Here is a 13288-nt window from a genome sequence, read left to right on the forward strand (position 1 = left end):
TGATATTACTTGAAAAAATTACTTAAGCTTTTGCACTTGTGTGATTGAAGTTATATGTGGCAAGATTTTTTACAGACTTGAGAAAAATATTTCAGTGAATACCGAAATGATGTGATATGACATAGTAACCCTATTATAATAGTGGATAGCTTCTTACAGTTCATTGTAAGTGTAAAGTTTAAACCTAATCTATAGTAAATCAGTTTTAGTATGCTGAGCTGTGTGTGTCTGTCAAAGTGTTTGAAAAGATTCCTATACAGGAAGTTATCTGAGTGAGAGGTTTTTTGTCCTCCAATGTACCTAGGGAATAAAGTTATTTCTGTTGAGAGAGTGGCTATTATGTATGGAATCAAAAACTGGCTTTGATAAATAAAGTATGTTTCTAATAAGAAATTTACCTCTTTATAGGAATAGTGCAAGAGCAGTGTAAAATTTTTAATTTGGAAAATTGCCTTTATTAAGAGAATGTCATGTCCAGTGTAAAAATATGCGAAACAATTACGCTAAACTACAAGATGGCTACACTTCTGTCATGATCACATAAACATTAACCTCGTCTTAGTATGGTGGTGATATTTCTTCAGTAATACTGGAAATTTTTTATAAAACTCTTTTGGTGACAATTTTTGACATAATGATCTAGTATAATTGTAACTTGGAATTGTTTGTATGACAATTTACTCTGTTTTTTTTTTTTTCATCTACTTAACTCTTTTGTGAGATACATTTATTTTAAAGAGGATACACAATAGATAAAATGTCTTTTCTAAAAAATGGAAACATGAAAACTTAAAAATTCGGTTGCAGCTGTGTTGATACAGAATAATTTCCTTTGTTTTTTTTAAGTAGGTGATGAGATACGGGGAGATGGTCAACCTATAACTGTCATGTTAAACTCTAAAGCGATATTCTGCTTTTGTCTCTAGTTATTACTAAAATGATAGTTCTGTTGTTAATGACTGTAGTTATTAAATGTATGACTGCAGTTATTAAATGTGTGTATTAATATTAATAAATTGCTAGTATGACCTTAACATGCATATGTCTATTCATAATGAAAATTCCTAGTGTAACTATTAAATGATACCTTGTTCACTGTGGGAAAGTATATTCATTATAGTGTTCTACCCAACTAAATAGATTTTAAGAGCTATTGCGTTTTGGCACAGTTTAGTAAGAATGGATTTTGGAAAAAATACACTTTGTAGACTCTCATAGGTTGTAATGATAACTATTTTTTAAAAAGCATGTGTTCTGGGGAGATGAGCCTTCATCTCTTAGCTTTTTTTTTTTTTTTTTTTTTTTTAAATATTGATTCAGCTGTGTCACACTGAAGTGTTTGTGACATTAGAATCTCCTTTTGGAAAGTAAAAGGTGATCCTGGATTAGTAGCACTACTGAATGACTCAGGAAGAAGCCCAATGCCATTCTGAATAACAATGCAGTGTGCTGTTATTCTGCATCAAGAAATAGTATTGGTCAGTCAGCTGTTAAATGAGAGAGGATACAGGTACATGGGTCTCCTTAGGCTGTTGAAAAATGCTGTGTTGTCTTGCTTTCTTGAGAAACAGACTGTAGTCTAGGCATATAAGTAAATGTTTTTTTTTCCTTGAGGAAGAGTGATCACTATTAGGTAGACTTGCAGGGAAATAACATTTTTGCCAAAAATATATGATTTTAAGGAGCACTTCACACGTTTTAAATAGAGACTTTGAGATAATCTGAGTCTTCCTGTATGTTACCTTTGGACTTCATTTTAACTTACTCTACAAAAGTAGAGTAACTACTCTCAACTTTCTTTTTTTAACTTACTTCTGATAATAATTAAACCTGATGACTGATTCTTGTGGGATTTATCTCCTGCTTTGTAGTAATTGCTTAAATGGGCTACTCTTAGAAAAGTTAATGTAAGAAAGACACTTTTGTGAAATGTGTTATAATTCTGCCTTGCTTTAAATCATTGCTTTCCTGATGGAGGTTAAAAGGGAATGGGTAAGTGTGCTGTATGACTGTTAGGAAGTCTATGCAATTTATTCATTTTCATAAATACAGATTTTGTTACCATGTAGTTTACTTGTTTTTGAATTCACATAGGGTAAAATTAACAAACCAGCTCACATTGTCAAAAGTAATTTAAGTGCAATGGACCAGAACTTACTTTTGATAATGGGCATTTGGACTTCTAGGCTCTTCTCTGTCCTTAAGTGTTTGTGGTGTCCTGTGGTTCTAAAAGATTCAAGTTGGTTACGTTTTTTGGAAAATAATAATTTACAAGCTTACATGTTAAAGTGTGTCTAATTCATGACATAAATGCAACTCTGTAGTTAAGCTGACCTATACAGTTAGGAGTTTACTCCTAACAAAATGTGTTGCTTAGAACAACTATGTTCTAACATAGGCAAATTTCACCATTTCAACTTAAAAATGGCTTTTTGTGTGCAGGCTTGTGCAATCATGTCCTGTAATCATATAGCTGTACAGAAAATACCACCCAAACTGTAACTGCCGTGAGCAAAGAATTCAGCTGAAGCCGAAATCCGTTGGCGCACATGGGAACCAGGCCTAAATCCTGGATGCAAATAGGACTGCAGAATTCATTATGTCAGAATGACTTGTGGCTTTAATAGATGTATAGCTTGTAAATAGTTTTTACAACAGTGTAATGCACTTTTACACTGTGCATGAATCTTGAGACCTGTCTTGGTGGAAATGAGGGAGAAGGATGAGGGTTTGTTCTGAAAGGAAAAGTATTTGCAAATTTGAGGAGGGCTTTCTTCTGCCTGACTTTCCAGTACACCTGTTGGTTATCTATAGCACTGATGTATCTTGTGTAATGGTTTAGAGAATGCGTGGGCTGTATTTTTTTTAATTCTTCCACTTTTTAATTACAGGGGGTTTATATTTTCTCTTAACTTGGATTTCTGCTTTCTCTGCTTCTTACCTTTCTATGTACTTTAAATTTCTTTCACTGTAAGCTAGATTGATTTATAATCCTAACTATAACTTAACCAAGCTTTTGTCTGGGAACAAATATTCTAAGCCAAGCAAGCCATGCCTCTTTCAGGGCTCTGTCTGTTCAAGAAGTTAAGTTTCTGTTATGTGTATGAATATATGTATACAATGCATGGAATTCTTTTCCTTTGGATAGCTCTCTTACAAAGCAAGTCTTGCTGGCATTTGCTGCTGTTAGGCTCCAGCTTGAAGTAAATTAGTGGATTCTGTTGGTGCTGATGATGTCTTATATAATACAGCTTATTTAAATAAACTTAAGCATAATTCAATGAAATGTAGGTGAATTATTGAATTACTGAACTGTAGTGGCTCTGATAGCGGAGGACATAAGTTAAACAGAAAGTTCATAAAGAAGCTTCCATGGAAAGTCTGAAACAAATTCATAATAATAGCTTCTCATCAGTTTTGTTAGTTATTGATTGTGAGAGTTAGAATGAATGTTCTTTGTGTTAGACACATAGACAGCCTCATTGTGTTAGATCCTGTGTAGGCGTCATCAGCATATGGCCTCTAGCCTGCAGAGCTTATATTCAACATTATAACAGGAATTCCAGTAGTCTCAAAATATCTAGATCAAAAGCCTACAACTGGAATAGAATTAAACGGATGGATAGTTGAACAAAACAGATGATGGTACTCTGTTTAGCTTTGATTAAATGCTTTTTGTGGGAGTATTAGGGTTTGGCTTCGTACATAGAATGAATATCTACTGTAAAACAGGGCTTCTCTTTTTGTGTGCATGCATTACTGGTGATACACAAGCCAGGTCAAAGTGGAGTAGGCCACTGCAAAGCCAGCCCTTCTGTTGACAGAGATACTAACTGGACCTATTGCTTTTGCTGCTAAGACTTGTGTTTGTGTTACTCCTGTCACTTACGTTCAGTCACTGGAACTTAGTAGTTGTAAGCCGTGGCTCTAAAGTACGGTTGAATAAATAAAAAATAAAACCATACATACTATAATTCACTATTCAGGTGTACATTTAAAATCTAATTGTATTTTGAAAAATATCTGGGATAGTTTGTTGTAGGGGCTTGGGAATGGTGGGTGTAAAAACATAAGGAAATTGGAACAAATGAAATTTAAAAAGGTTCAAAGGAATTTATGTAAAGTTCCAGTACTGTACTACAAAAACAGGTGCAAATTATATTTTATATGAATAACTGAGAAACCAGATTTTTTATGAATTATAGAGTTAAAGTATGCTTCAAAGTGCCTTTTCATGAGTATACATAGAAAACTTAATTGGATTGAATAAGCATGAATTTGACTATCCTAATAGGCTGTTCTAATAATTATTTTACCTTCAAACTGTCTTCTAAAGAGACATTAAATAGGTTGTTTTTAAAACCCTTTGGTAGTGTTTCTGTATGACTGTTGTTCATTTCAGAGATGCGCTTTTCAGAACATCACCGTAACAGATGTTTGGCTTTTCAGTCCTGATTCTTTTGTATGTTAGTGATTCTAGTTACTACCTGACCAATTGAATGAGAGTAGAAACTATGTGACTATTATTACTGTTTAGATTATTCAGCTTGGCATCAGGTGCTGATAATCCATTTCTCCCTCTCTCTTCCAAGATTCACCCTCTGCTGTGACCTTCCATCACTCATACCGCTGCTTTAACAATCCTATTCAGTGCTGCAGTGGAAATTCTGCTCTGCACTGCAGTAAACCCACATTGAACCGGTCAAGCATGTAGTCCGTTTATTTCTGGGTTTGCTTTGAGTTAATAGGGACTGAGACAGAATGGACCCAACAACAAGCAGAAATAATGGATTGTCTTGCACCAAGAGAGGAGTGTGGGATACAAATTACAATAGGAATCAGTCAAAGAGTCAACAACTGGCCTAACGCAAAGCAATCTATCAGCAGCTCACATGAGTAGTGAAACTCATGTTTCAGGGACAGAGGCAGAAGCATTGCTGCTTTGGTTTCAGTCACTTCTAGGCAAAAGAATGGTCCCACCTTTAGTCTAGAGCAACTAATTTGCATCATTGCGCCATTTTTTTTGCCACTAATTTTTTTTTTTCCTCCAAACAAGCAGCTGATCGGGTTATATTTTGTTAAAATTGATAGAGTGAATTCGTAGGTGTATTTCCAACTGTAGAAGCATCTAGCTTGAGTCACTACTATATGCTGGTTTTGTATAATGTCATCTACTGAAAACTCCTTTGACTGAAAAGGATACTATTTCTAATTCTTTAGCTCATGAAGCATTCTGTTAACAACAAATCCCTCACATTGATAATGGATTTTTAGGAAATAGTGTCAGGTGATTTAGAAGTACAAATTTAAGCATCTCTGACTGCTGTACTGTTAGCTGCCAGTTCAATTCAATCAAATCTTGAATTACACTGTCATTTGAAACTCTTACGTATTTTGAAATACTGATTGCTTCCGGCCTAAACAGATGAGAGAAATTCTTGCCAAAAACCAGCCACTGTGTAGGGTTGGTCATCTGACTTTTCATTTCTGGCCTGGTTTTACTGCTGACTTGACCACTGCTGGGGAATCTGCAGCTATACACAGCAGATTGTTGTACAAAGCAGGTGTTATTTACATGTTAAAAGGTGCAAACCCTATTCATATGTAAGGGTTTGCTTGAAAACTGAGATTCTTTTGACCTATCAAAGGGATTAGATAGCTAGAACACCAAATTTACAAAAATTATTATGGAATACAATTATTGCCTTTTTTCTTCTAAAAAATTTCTGCAACTGACATTTCCTTGGAGGTATTTAGCCACCATATCAATTCACCAGAGGTAGCTATAGTGAATTACTTTTCTTCTGCAATTCTTGCTGAATAGGGTTAGCTGCAGCTCACAGAATTTAAACTGATCACTTTTGTTGAAATAGCAGACTAAGACAGTAGTCTGTTAGTAGAGCTTGGAGAACAAATGTGTGAAATGTTTAAGAAAAGTTAACAGGAAAGTGTGAAATTTGCCAAATCATAGCTTAACGCGATTATAATAATCAGTAAATAGGAATTAAAATACAACTGCAAAAATAGCCCTGTTTCATCCAGTCCTTTATAGCTTGGCAAAGATATCCGAGTGAGGGGAAAGAACAGAGGACTGCAAATTTACGTATGAAAATTTACAGTGGGATTGTTTTGTATAAACACATTAGTAAATCTGTGGATTTGTTTTGAATTGTTCAATGGGTGTTGGTTTTAATATGCTGTGGTATTTTCTGCAAGAGAAAATCTGGGAAAACTTGTTAAAAACTGCATTTTGTGTTAGTTAAACCAGAAATATCAGTAATTAAGGGATTTCTCTAGAACTCGTTTCTCCCAAGTCTGCTGTACTATGACACACTTTCAAGGAACTGTTTAAAAACCCATGCTTGGCTTATGCATTAGGATTGAAATAAAACTTTTTTACCTCATCACCAAGAAATCCTTTTGATTTTGGCTGGGGGGGGCTGGGATGGGAAAAAAAAAAGATTTGCAAAGCATTATTGCATTGCAAAGTGTTCCCTTATCTATTAATACGCTATAGAAGGAGTAGCTGTCGACATAATCCTCCAAAGGTATGTTGAATAACAACAACAAAATTCTGCCTAGGTGGAACTTGTGTTTGTAATGAAGGTGTCATGTCTCTGTAACTAGAGAAAGTTAATTACTGTGGATGAGATGGATTATTTTAAGTAAAAATTCCATTTGTATGTTATGTTTCTTAACTTTCTAACTTAATACATCTACAGGTGGATGAAAGCCAGACTGGAGAACCAGGGTGGCTTGGTGGAGAATTGAAGGGGAAAACTGGATGGTTCCCTGCAAACTATGCAGAGAAAATACCTGAAAATGAAGTTCCAGCTTCTGTAAAGCCAGCAGTTGAGGCAGCTGCTGCACCTAAAGTTTCTGTGCATGAAACCACTACATCGCTAGGAACTCCTGCTTCTACAGAGTGTACTACAACTGCCAATAACTGGGCAGACTTCAGTTCAACGTATGTTTGGGTAGTGATTATCGCCTTAAATGTGGTGGAGTCCTCTTTAATCGGTTTGACTGTGGTGGCAGTTAACACAGAGTATCAAGATTGCAAAATAAAAATAGCTTGATTGAAGTAAAATGTTTTTTCTATAGTAAATAGTTAAAATTGCAGCCTTGTGGAACTTTAACCATGTTCCCATCATATCTGCTGGAGCAATGCAGAAGGGCACATTACAAATAGGAGACATTCCTAAGTGAGGATGGTGACATGGTGGAAATCCTAAGGTGTTCACCTTCCTTCTTTTAAATTAGTTGACACCAATCCACCAATTGAAGGTTTCCAACTTGGATTATGCAAAATGTGATGACAGAGTTAACATGAAAAGATGATTTATTAATTCCTTATCACAACATTAATAAGACTGATGCAAGTAGAACATGTGCCCTTCCCTAGATGTCTTGTTAACTCAACTTAATGCTCTGTGCAGTATTATCAACCCTATGTAAACAGGGTTGGGTGAGTAATTGTCTTATCTTTTGATCATGTAATACATATTTATAAATTAAGTATCTTAGTGCAATATTACAGTACATAATATGTTCTATTTCAAAATTTTCGTCAAATAGGCCATGGTAGCTTTTCCAGTTATTTAAACTTTTTCTGTTTTACTACAAACAGTCATTTTTCTAAGGGGGGAGGGTAAGACTAAATCTTGAGCTTCCTGGAGATGTCTGGCACATACTGGATTTTATTGTTTTGAATAAATCATACTTTTGACAAAGCTGTTTCTACTCTAGGTGGATAATGCATGCTTTCATGCTTTTCATAAAATTAATATTCAGTTTCGATACAAAGTGAGTCCCAGAGCATTTATACTAATAACGCTGTCCTTGACATGGTATAGGGGTTAGGGATGGTTGTGGCCTTTGGACACCATTACGATCTAGGTGGACAACAATTGATTACTCCAACTAATAGCACAAGCAACTGGCAAAGGAAACTTTAGGTTTGATATAGATGCTTTGTTTACACTTCTAGAGTTCAGGGTATTTTGTTCATTTAAGTGGGTATTTGGAAGCAGAGATGTGGATTATGAGATTTAGTAGGCATTTTAAAGGACAAGAGATAATGTAAAAAGGGTAAGAAGTTGCATAAAACTCTAAAGAATTGAAAGAAGTCAGTAGGAAATAATTTTAAGCAAAAGAAAAAAGGTAAGGATTTGAATGGGAAGCAGCAAAATGATGTATAAGGGAAAGGGATGTGAGGTGTCAGTGATGTGCAGGTGTGAAGATTTCAAACCAGTTTTGAAAAGAACGATGATTTTTTTTTTTTTCTTTTAAGTTACCTCTTACCACTGTGTATAATATAGACTGCACTACTTGAACTTCGGTTGTGTTGGGGCACAGCTAAGAAATGAAACTAAATTACAAGAACAGCTAGCCTTAAGTAGCAAGGACAAGCAACTGTGTTTAGAGATTGCCTTTTTAAGATAAACTTATTGTTAGCCTATGTTTGGACTGTTTCCACCTGAAAGTTATGATGCTTATGGAGTATTAAATTAAAAGAAATTCACCTAGAATGTGGTATTTTTTCCTGCACAATCTTCCTGCATGAGTGTTTTTGTTCAGTTGAAAATGGTAGGAATTACATCTTTCTCTTTTTTTCAGATGGCCAACAAACACTAGTGAGAAGCCGGAGACTGATAACTGGGATGCCTGGGCAGCTCAGCCATCTTTGACTGTTCCCAGTGCCGGGCAGCTGCGGCAGCGATCAGCCTTCACTCCTGCCACTGTTACAGGATCATCTCCCTCTCCTGTCTTGGGTCAGGTGAGCACCTATATTCATTAAAACTGTTCTGACCCAGCACAAACGTTTGGAAAGCAAAGTATGAACATTGACCACGCGTTAAAACAGTCCCCTGAGATAGGTAAGCTATTTCAGAGTGATGAACAGGTAGTGTGCATCCATTTGCAAAATCGGTGGCAGAATTTAACATGAAGCGGTTTCTGTTCTGCTATTCTGTGCTGGCTTTTTTAGACTTTGGTGGTCCCGTCTTAATGTTTTGGGTCACTTCCTTGGGCCTTTCCTGAATCACATGACAATAACCTTCACTCCAAAGTGAATTATGTAGTTAAGTGGAATAGCAATGGCAAAACTTCAGATGAATTCCGTCCATCTGTTAAGGCATTTCCTTTTCTTCAACTGAACAACATACTGTTCTTGTAAGCTAATGTGTTCTGAAAAATGCTAAATATCTTAGTATCTTAGAGAAAAAAAAAAAGTTGGAATGTACAATGAATAACTTGCAGCAAAGCATCATTTTCCATGAAGTTTACTTACTGCCAAAATAGGTTTATGAAGGTTTATTATATGTATATCTTAATTGTAAAACTTTATTTAACTTGTTAAGCAAAACCTCTGATAATCTTGCATTGTATTGATTATGTTGTTAACAGATGGAAATGTAGGAGGACTGTAAACATTTCTGGTATTACTTTGTAAGTTTAATTGACTTACTTTGCTTTACACAGTTGAGGAAGAGTCTGTGTATTTTGTTGCTATGTAAGTAGCATAAGAATATAATTCCTTAAGCAGGAATTTGCTTTATGAAAGGTGGTGCATGACTGACTTTTGTCTTTTTTTTTTTAAATTGCATTAGGGCGAAAAAGTGGAGGGGCTTCAAGCACAGGCTTTGTATCCTTGGAGAGCAAAAAAAGACAACCACCTTAATTTCAACAAAAATGATATCATCACAGTTTTGGAGCAGCAAGATATGTGGTGGTTTGGAGAGGTTCAAGGACAAAAGGGGTGGTTTCCTAAATCATATGTGAAGCTTATTTCAGGCCCCATTAGGAAGTCAACGAGGTATTTTATTTGCTTTTACTGTACTTTATTTCTATACTGTAATAGTCAAATAACTATGAAGAGTTGCACACTTGAATTTTAAAGTTTAGAATCTACTCTCTGAAAATGTTTTTTTTTTTATATGACTCTCTTCTGGGGGGTTGGATTTCATGAATAACAGCTATGTAAGTCATAGCTTATCTTTCTCCAAAATAAAAAGGTATACCTCAAAAGTTAATCACTTATTACTCTTGGAGAATGAAATGTGAAAGCAATTTTAACATTAGTAATACAAATGAGAATGATTTTAGATATTTTTTTTTCTGAGGGAGGAGGTGCAGAAACTTGTGTATTTAAGGCAGTTACCTAAATGTAACCATGACTGGCCACTGTACTTAAAAGCCTTAATTTGCATATTTACTGTCTCTTCTTTTAAAATGTAGGGAATTGCTTATGGTTGCATATGCTTTTTATTTTTTTTTTTTAGTTTTTAAATACAATAATAATTTTTCTGAAGAGATTTAATTTCTTAAGTAACCGTTATTTTCTTCTAAAGCATGGATTCTGGTTCCTCAGAAAGTCCTGCTAGTCTGAAAAGAGTAGCATCACCAGCAACAAAAGCAACTATGTCAGGTGAAGGTAAGCATTTCAAACTGAATGGTGTTAATAGTATTTTACTATGTAATTAAGTAGAATAAGTCTGCTTATTACCAGAAACAAGCTTAGAATCAGATCGTAGTGCTTCAGGATTGGGCCTGTTAAAATTGAAGTGCGAATCAATTTGCCTCTAGAATTATTTAAAATTATTATAGTAAGAATTTATATATGTTGTGTATATAGATGAAATAATTTCACATGCCATTAAAATATCATCTGTAGTTTGTACTGTTTCTTGTATAAATATTTTGGTAACAATTCCCAGTCTGGAATGGGTTTTTGCAGAGGGCCAAATAAGCACATCTGTACACGTACTTCATGATGTCAGGAATTATTAATAAATGTCTCAATTTCACCTAAAGCTCATTTCCAATGTTTCATTAAAACTCTTAATTAAAGAAGTTACAATCAGTTATAGAATGTTGTGATTCTTATGGTCAAGGCTACCCCTCATTTTTAAAGATGGAGCCTGGGGCGCAGACAGGTAATTGTCAGGCCTCTGTAGGGTTTTAAAAGACCTGCATTCCTGGCCGTTACCACCCTTCAGCTGGAGGTTAACAGACTGTGTGGGCACTCTTAATCCACTTCAGTGCAGAGTCAGCTAGGTTAATTTAAATCACAGTCAGAGTAAATCAATGAATCTAAACATAGGTTACAAATGAACATTTGTATATAATCTCTGCAGCACACCTTAAGTTTTTTAACTACAATTCTACATACAATTTTAAGTGACAGTGTCTCTTTGGTTACGAATGTATTTAATTTGCCCCTGGCATGAGCACTACAGAAATTAAATGGAGGGAATGGTAAAGATCCATGTAACAAGGAAAGTGAGATAGTCAGTTATTTCAAAATACAACTAGTCTTGCTCACTATATATTTGAGAAAAAGCAATTGTAGAAATGCTAAGTCTTTCTTGTAGAGTGTGGGATATCTCAGGTTATATGTTTGTATTAAAACGGAACACAACTTTTTAATAAAACATTTCAAAAAAGCTGTATTTTTAAGAAATAATAAAGCATGATTTAGCATCTTCTATTACATTTAAAGGGTTTAAGAAAAATTCCATGCATATAGCATAAATTATGATATTTAATGGGTGTGTTCATGTGTACGCGCATACAAACAGATGTATTATGTGTTCTTCAGCTGCAGTTGTTAGACAAACCATGTCTTAGCTTTCATTAAGGATAGTAATTGTGGTTTGAATTCTTGCTGAACTTCCCCGAGCTAAACTTTTTGGTCAGATTTAGTGTTCAAGCAAATAGAACAATTGCCAGCTGCAGTGGAATACTTAAACGTTTTTGTTACATATGCATGAAAATCTTCCTGAACTATTCTGAACTGCTCTTGGTTCCAGAGCTGGTCCTAGAAGCAGAGGATATAATCTTCAGAAATCTGTTCTGTGCCTATGTAAAGTGTGGTAATGCTCAGTTAAATAAGAATGTATCAAGTTGTGTAGAAAATGTTACTAATTGTCTGAAATTATTCTTTGTAATCCTTTATGTAAAAATTTTTCATGTAGTTCTGTGATTGAATTATGCATTGCATTTCTCAACATCAGTCTACTGTAGTGTTTTTGCACTTGAATGCTAAGTAGTTGACTGTGTTTTAACAAAACAGAACACATTCAAGCTTTGTCTTAACATTTCCCAGCCATCTGTTGCGTAAGATGCAATGAGATGTGGGCCCTTCATGCAAAGCTTCAAGTAATGAAAGAATTCATTGTATACGAGAGCCAAACAGCATATGTAAAATGAAGAACTGTGTATGCAGATATTTGGATACTGAGACTCTCCATCCCCAAGACTGAAAATTGTAGTCATCAGCACAAAACAGAAACCATTGGGATATATGTTTTCAGAATAGTCTCTGATATAAATTAATGATTTATGTACATTTTAATTATACTAGCAAATTATTTTACAAAAGAAACCACCCCAGAAGCAGCCTTTTGATAGATTGTATTTAGTTCTGATAGGTATCATTTTTATGCATTATATATTGAGGTTTCTATGAATAGAAATTAATAAATTTGTCTTCTGTCTAGGCCGTGTCTATACATTATATTAGGTTTTGCAAATGATAATTGAGCAGTGTATCAAGTATTTTCCTATGTTCTGTATTTATTTCCCTCTTACAGAATATATTGCTATGTATACTTATGAGAGTTCTGAACAAGGAGACCTAACTTTTCAACAAGGCGATATGATTCTTGTGACAAAGAAAGATGGCGACTGGTGGACAGGAACACTGGGTGATAAATCAGGAGTTTTCCCATCTAATTATGTGAGACTCAAAGATTCTGAGGTAGAGACATATTGAAATGTTATAAAATTGAGCTGGGGGAGGTATGTTTTATTTGGTGTTGTAGTGATAGTTGCAAGTCAGTGGATCATAAGGGAAGAAAAAATATTTTGCAGTTTTACTGAATGTGAGATTAGAAAGGGAAAACAATAGTAGTTGCATTTTACAACATAATGTCGTGAATAACTTCATGGATCATATATTAAAATGAATCTTGCATATGTGTATAGTTAACTTGGCAGTTTTGTAGAGACAAATCGGAATAGCTATGACTACTTTGTTCCCCAGATAAGTTTTTAATGACTGAGTTGTATCTTACTACCATTAGTTTCAAAAAAAGATATAGAGAATAATATTTCAGTCTATTATCTTTTTTTTTTCCCTAAAGTCATTTTCTTGCAATCAAGGAGAACGAACTTTGCAACAAAACTTAATTAACTACTATATTTATTTGAAAGTTCTTGACTGAGTAATAGAGGTTCTGTTTCATCTGCTTTTTATCCTGGAATAATCCAATAGAACATGTCC

At 34.7% G+C, this 13288-nt stretch overlaps 1 protein-coding gene across 8 annotated transcripts in view; it reads left to right on the forward strand.

Moving 5' to 3' along the window:
- ITSN1 (intersectin 1) overlaps positions 1-13288 on the forward strand; it is a 145064-nt gene that overhangs the window by 83855 nt on the left and 47921 nt on the right. For all 8 annotated transcript variants that reach the window (XM_075171948.1, XM_075171919.1, XM_075171941.1 and 5 more), the window contains 5 exons: positions 6723-6967; positions 8620-8779; positions 9612-9817; positions 10353-10435; positions 12597-12763. In XM_075171948.1, coding sequence (XP_075028049.1) covers positions 6723-6967; positions 8620-8779; positions 9612-9817; positions 10353-10435; positions 12597-12763 — 861 coding nt within the window. The remainder of the gene's footprint in view (positions 1-6722; positions 6968-8619; positions 8780-9611; positions 9818-10352; positions 10436-12596; positions 12764-13288) is intronic.

The sequence above is a fragment of the Calonectris borealis genome, chromosome 1 (assembly GCF_964195595.1).
Source record: "Calonectris borealis chromosome 1, bCalBor7.hap1.2, whole genome shotgun sequence".
In the NCBI taxonomy this organism is placed as follows: Eukaryota; Metazoa; Chordata; class Aves; order Procellariiformes; family Procellariidae; genus Calonectris; species Calonectris borealis.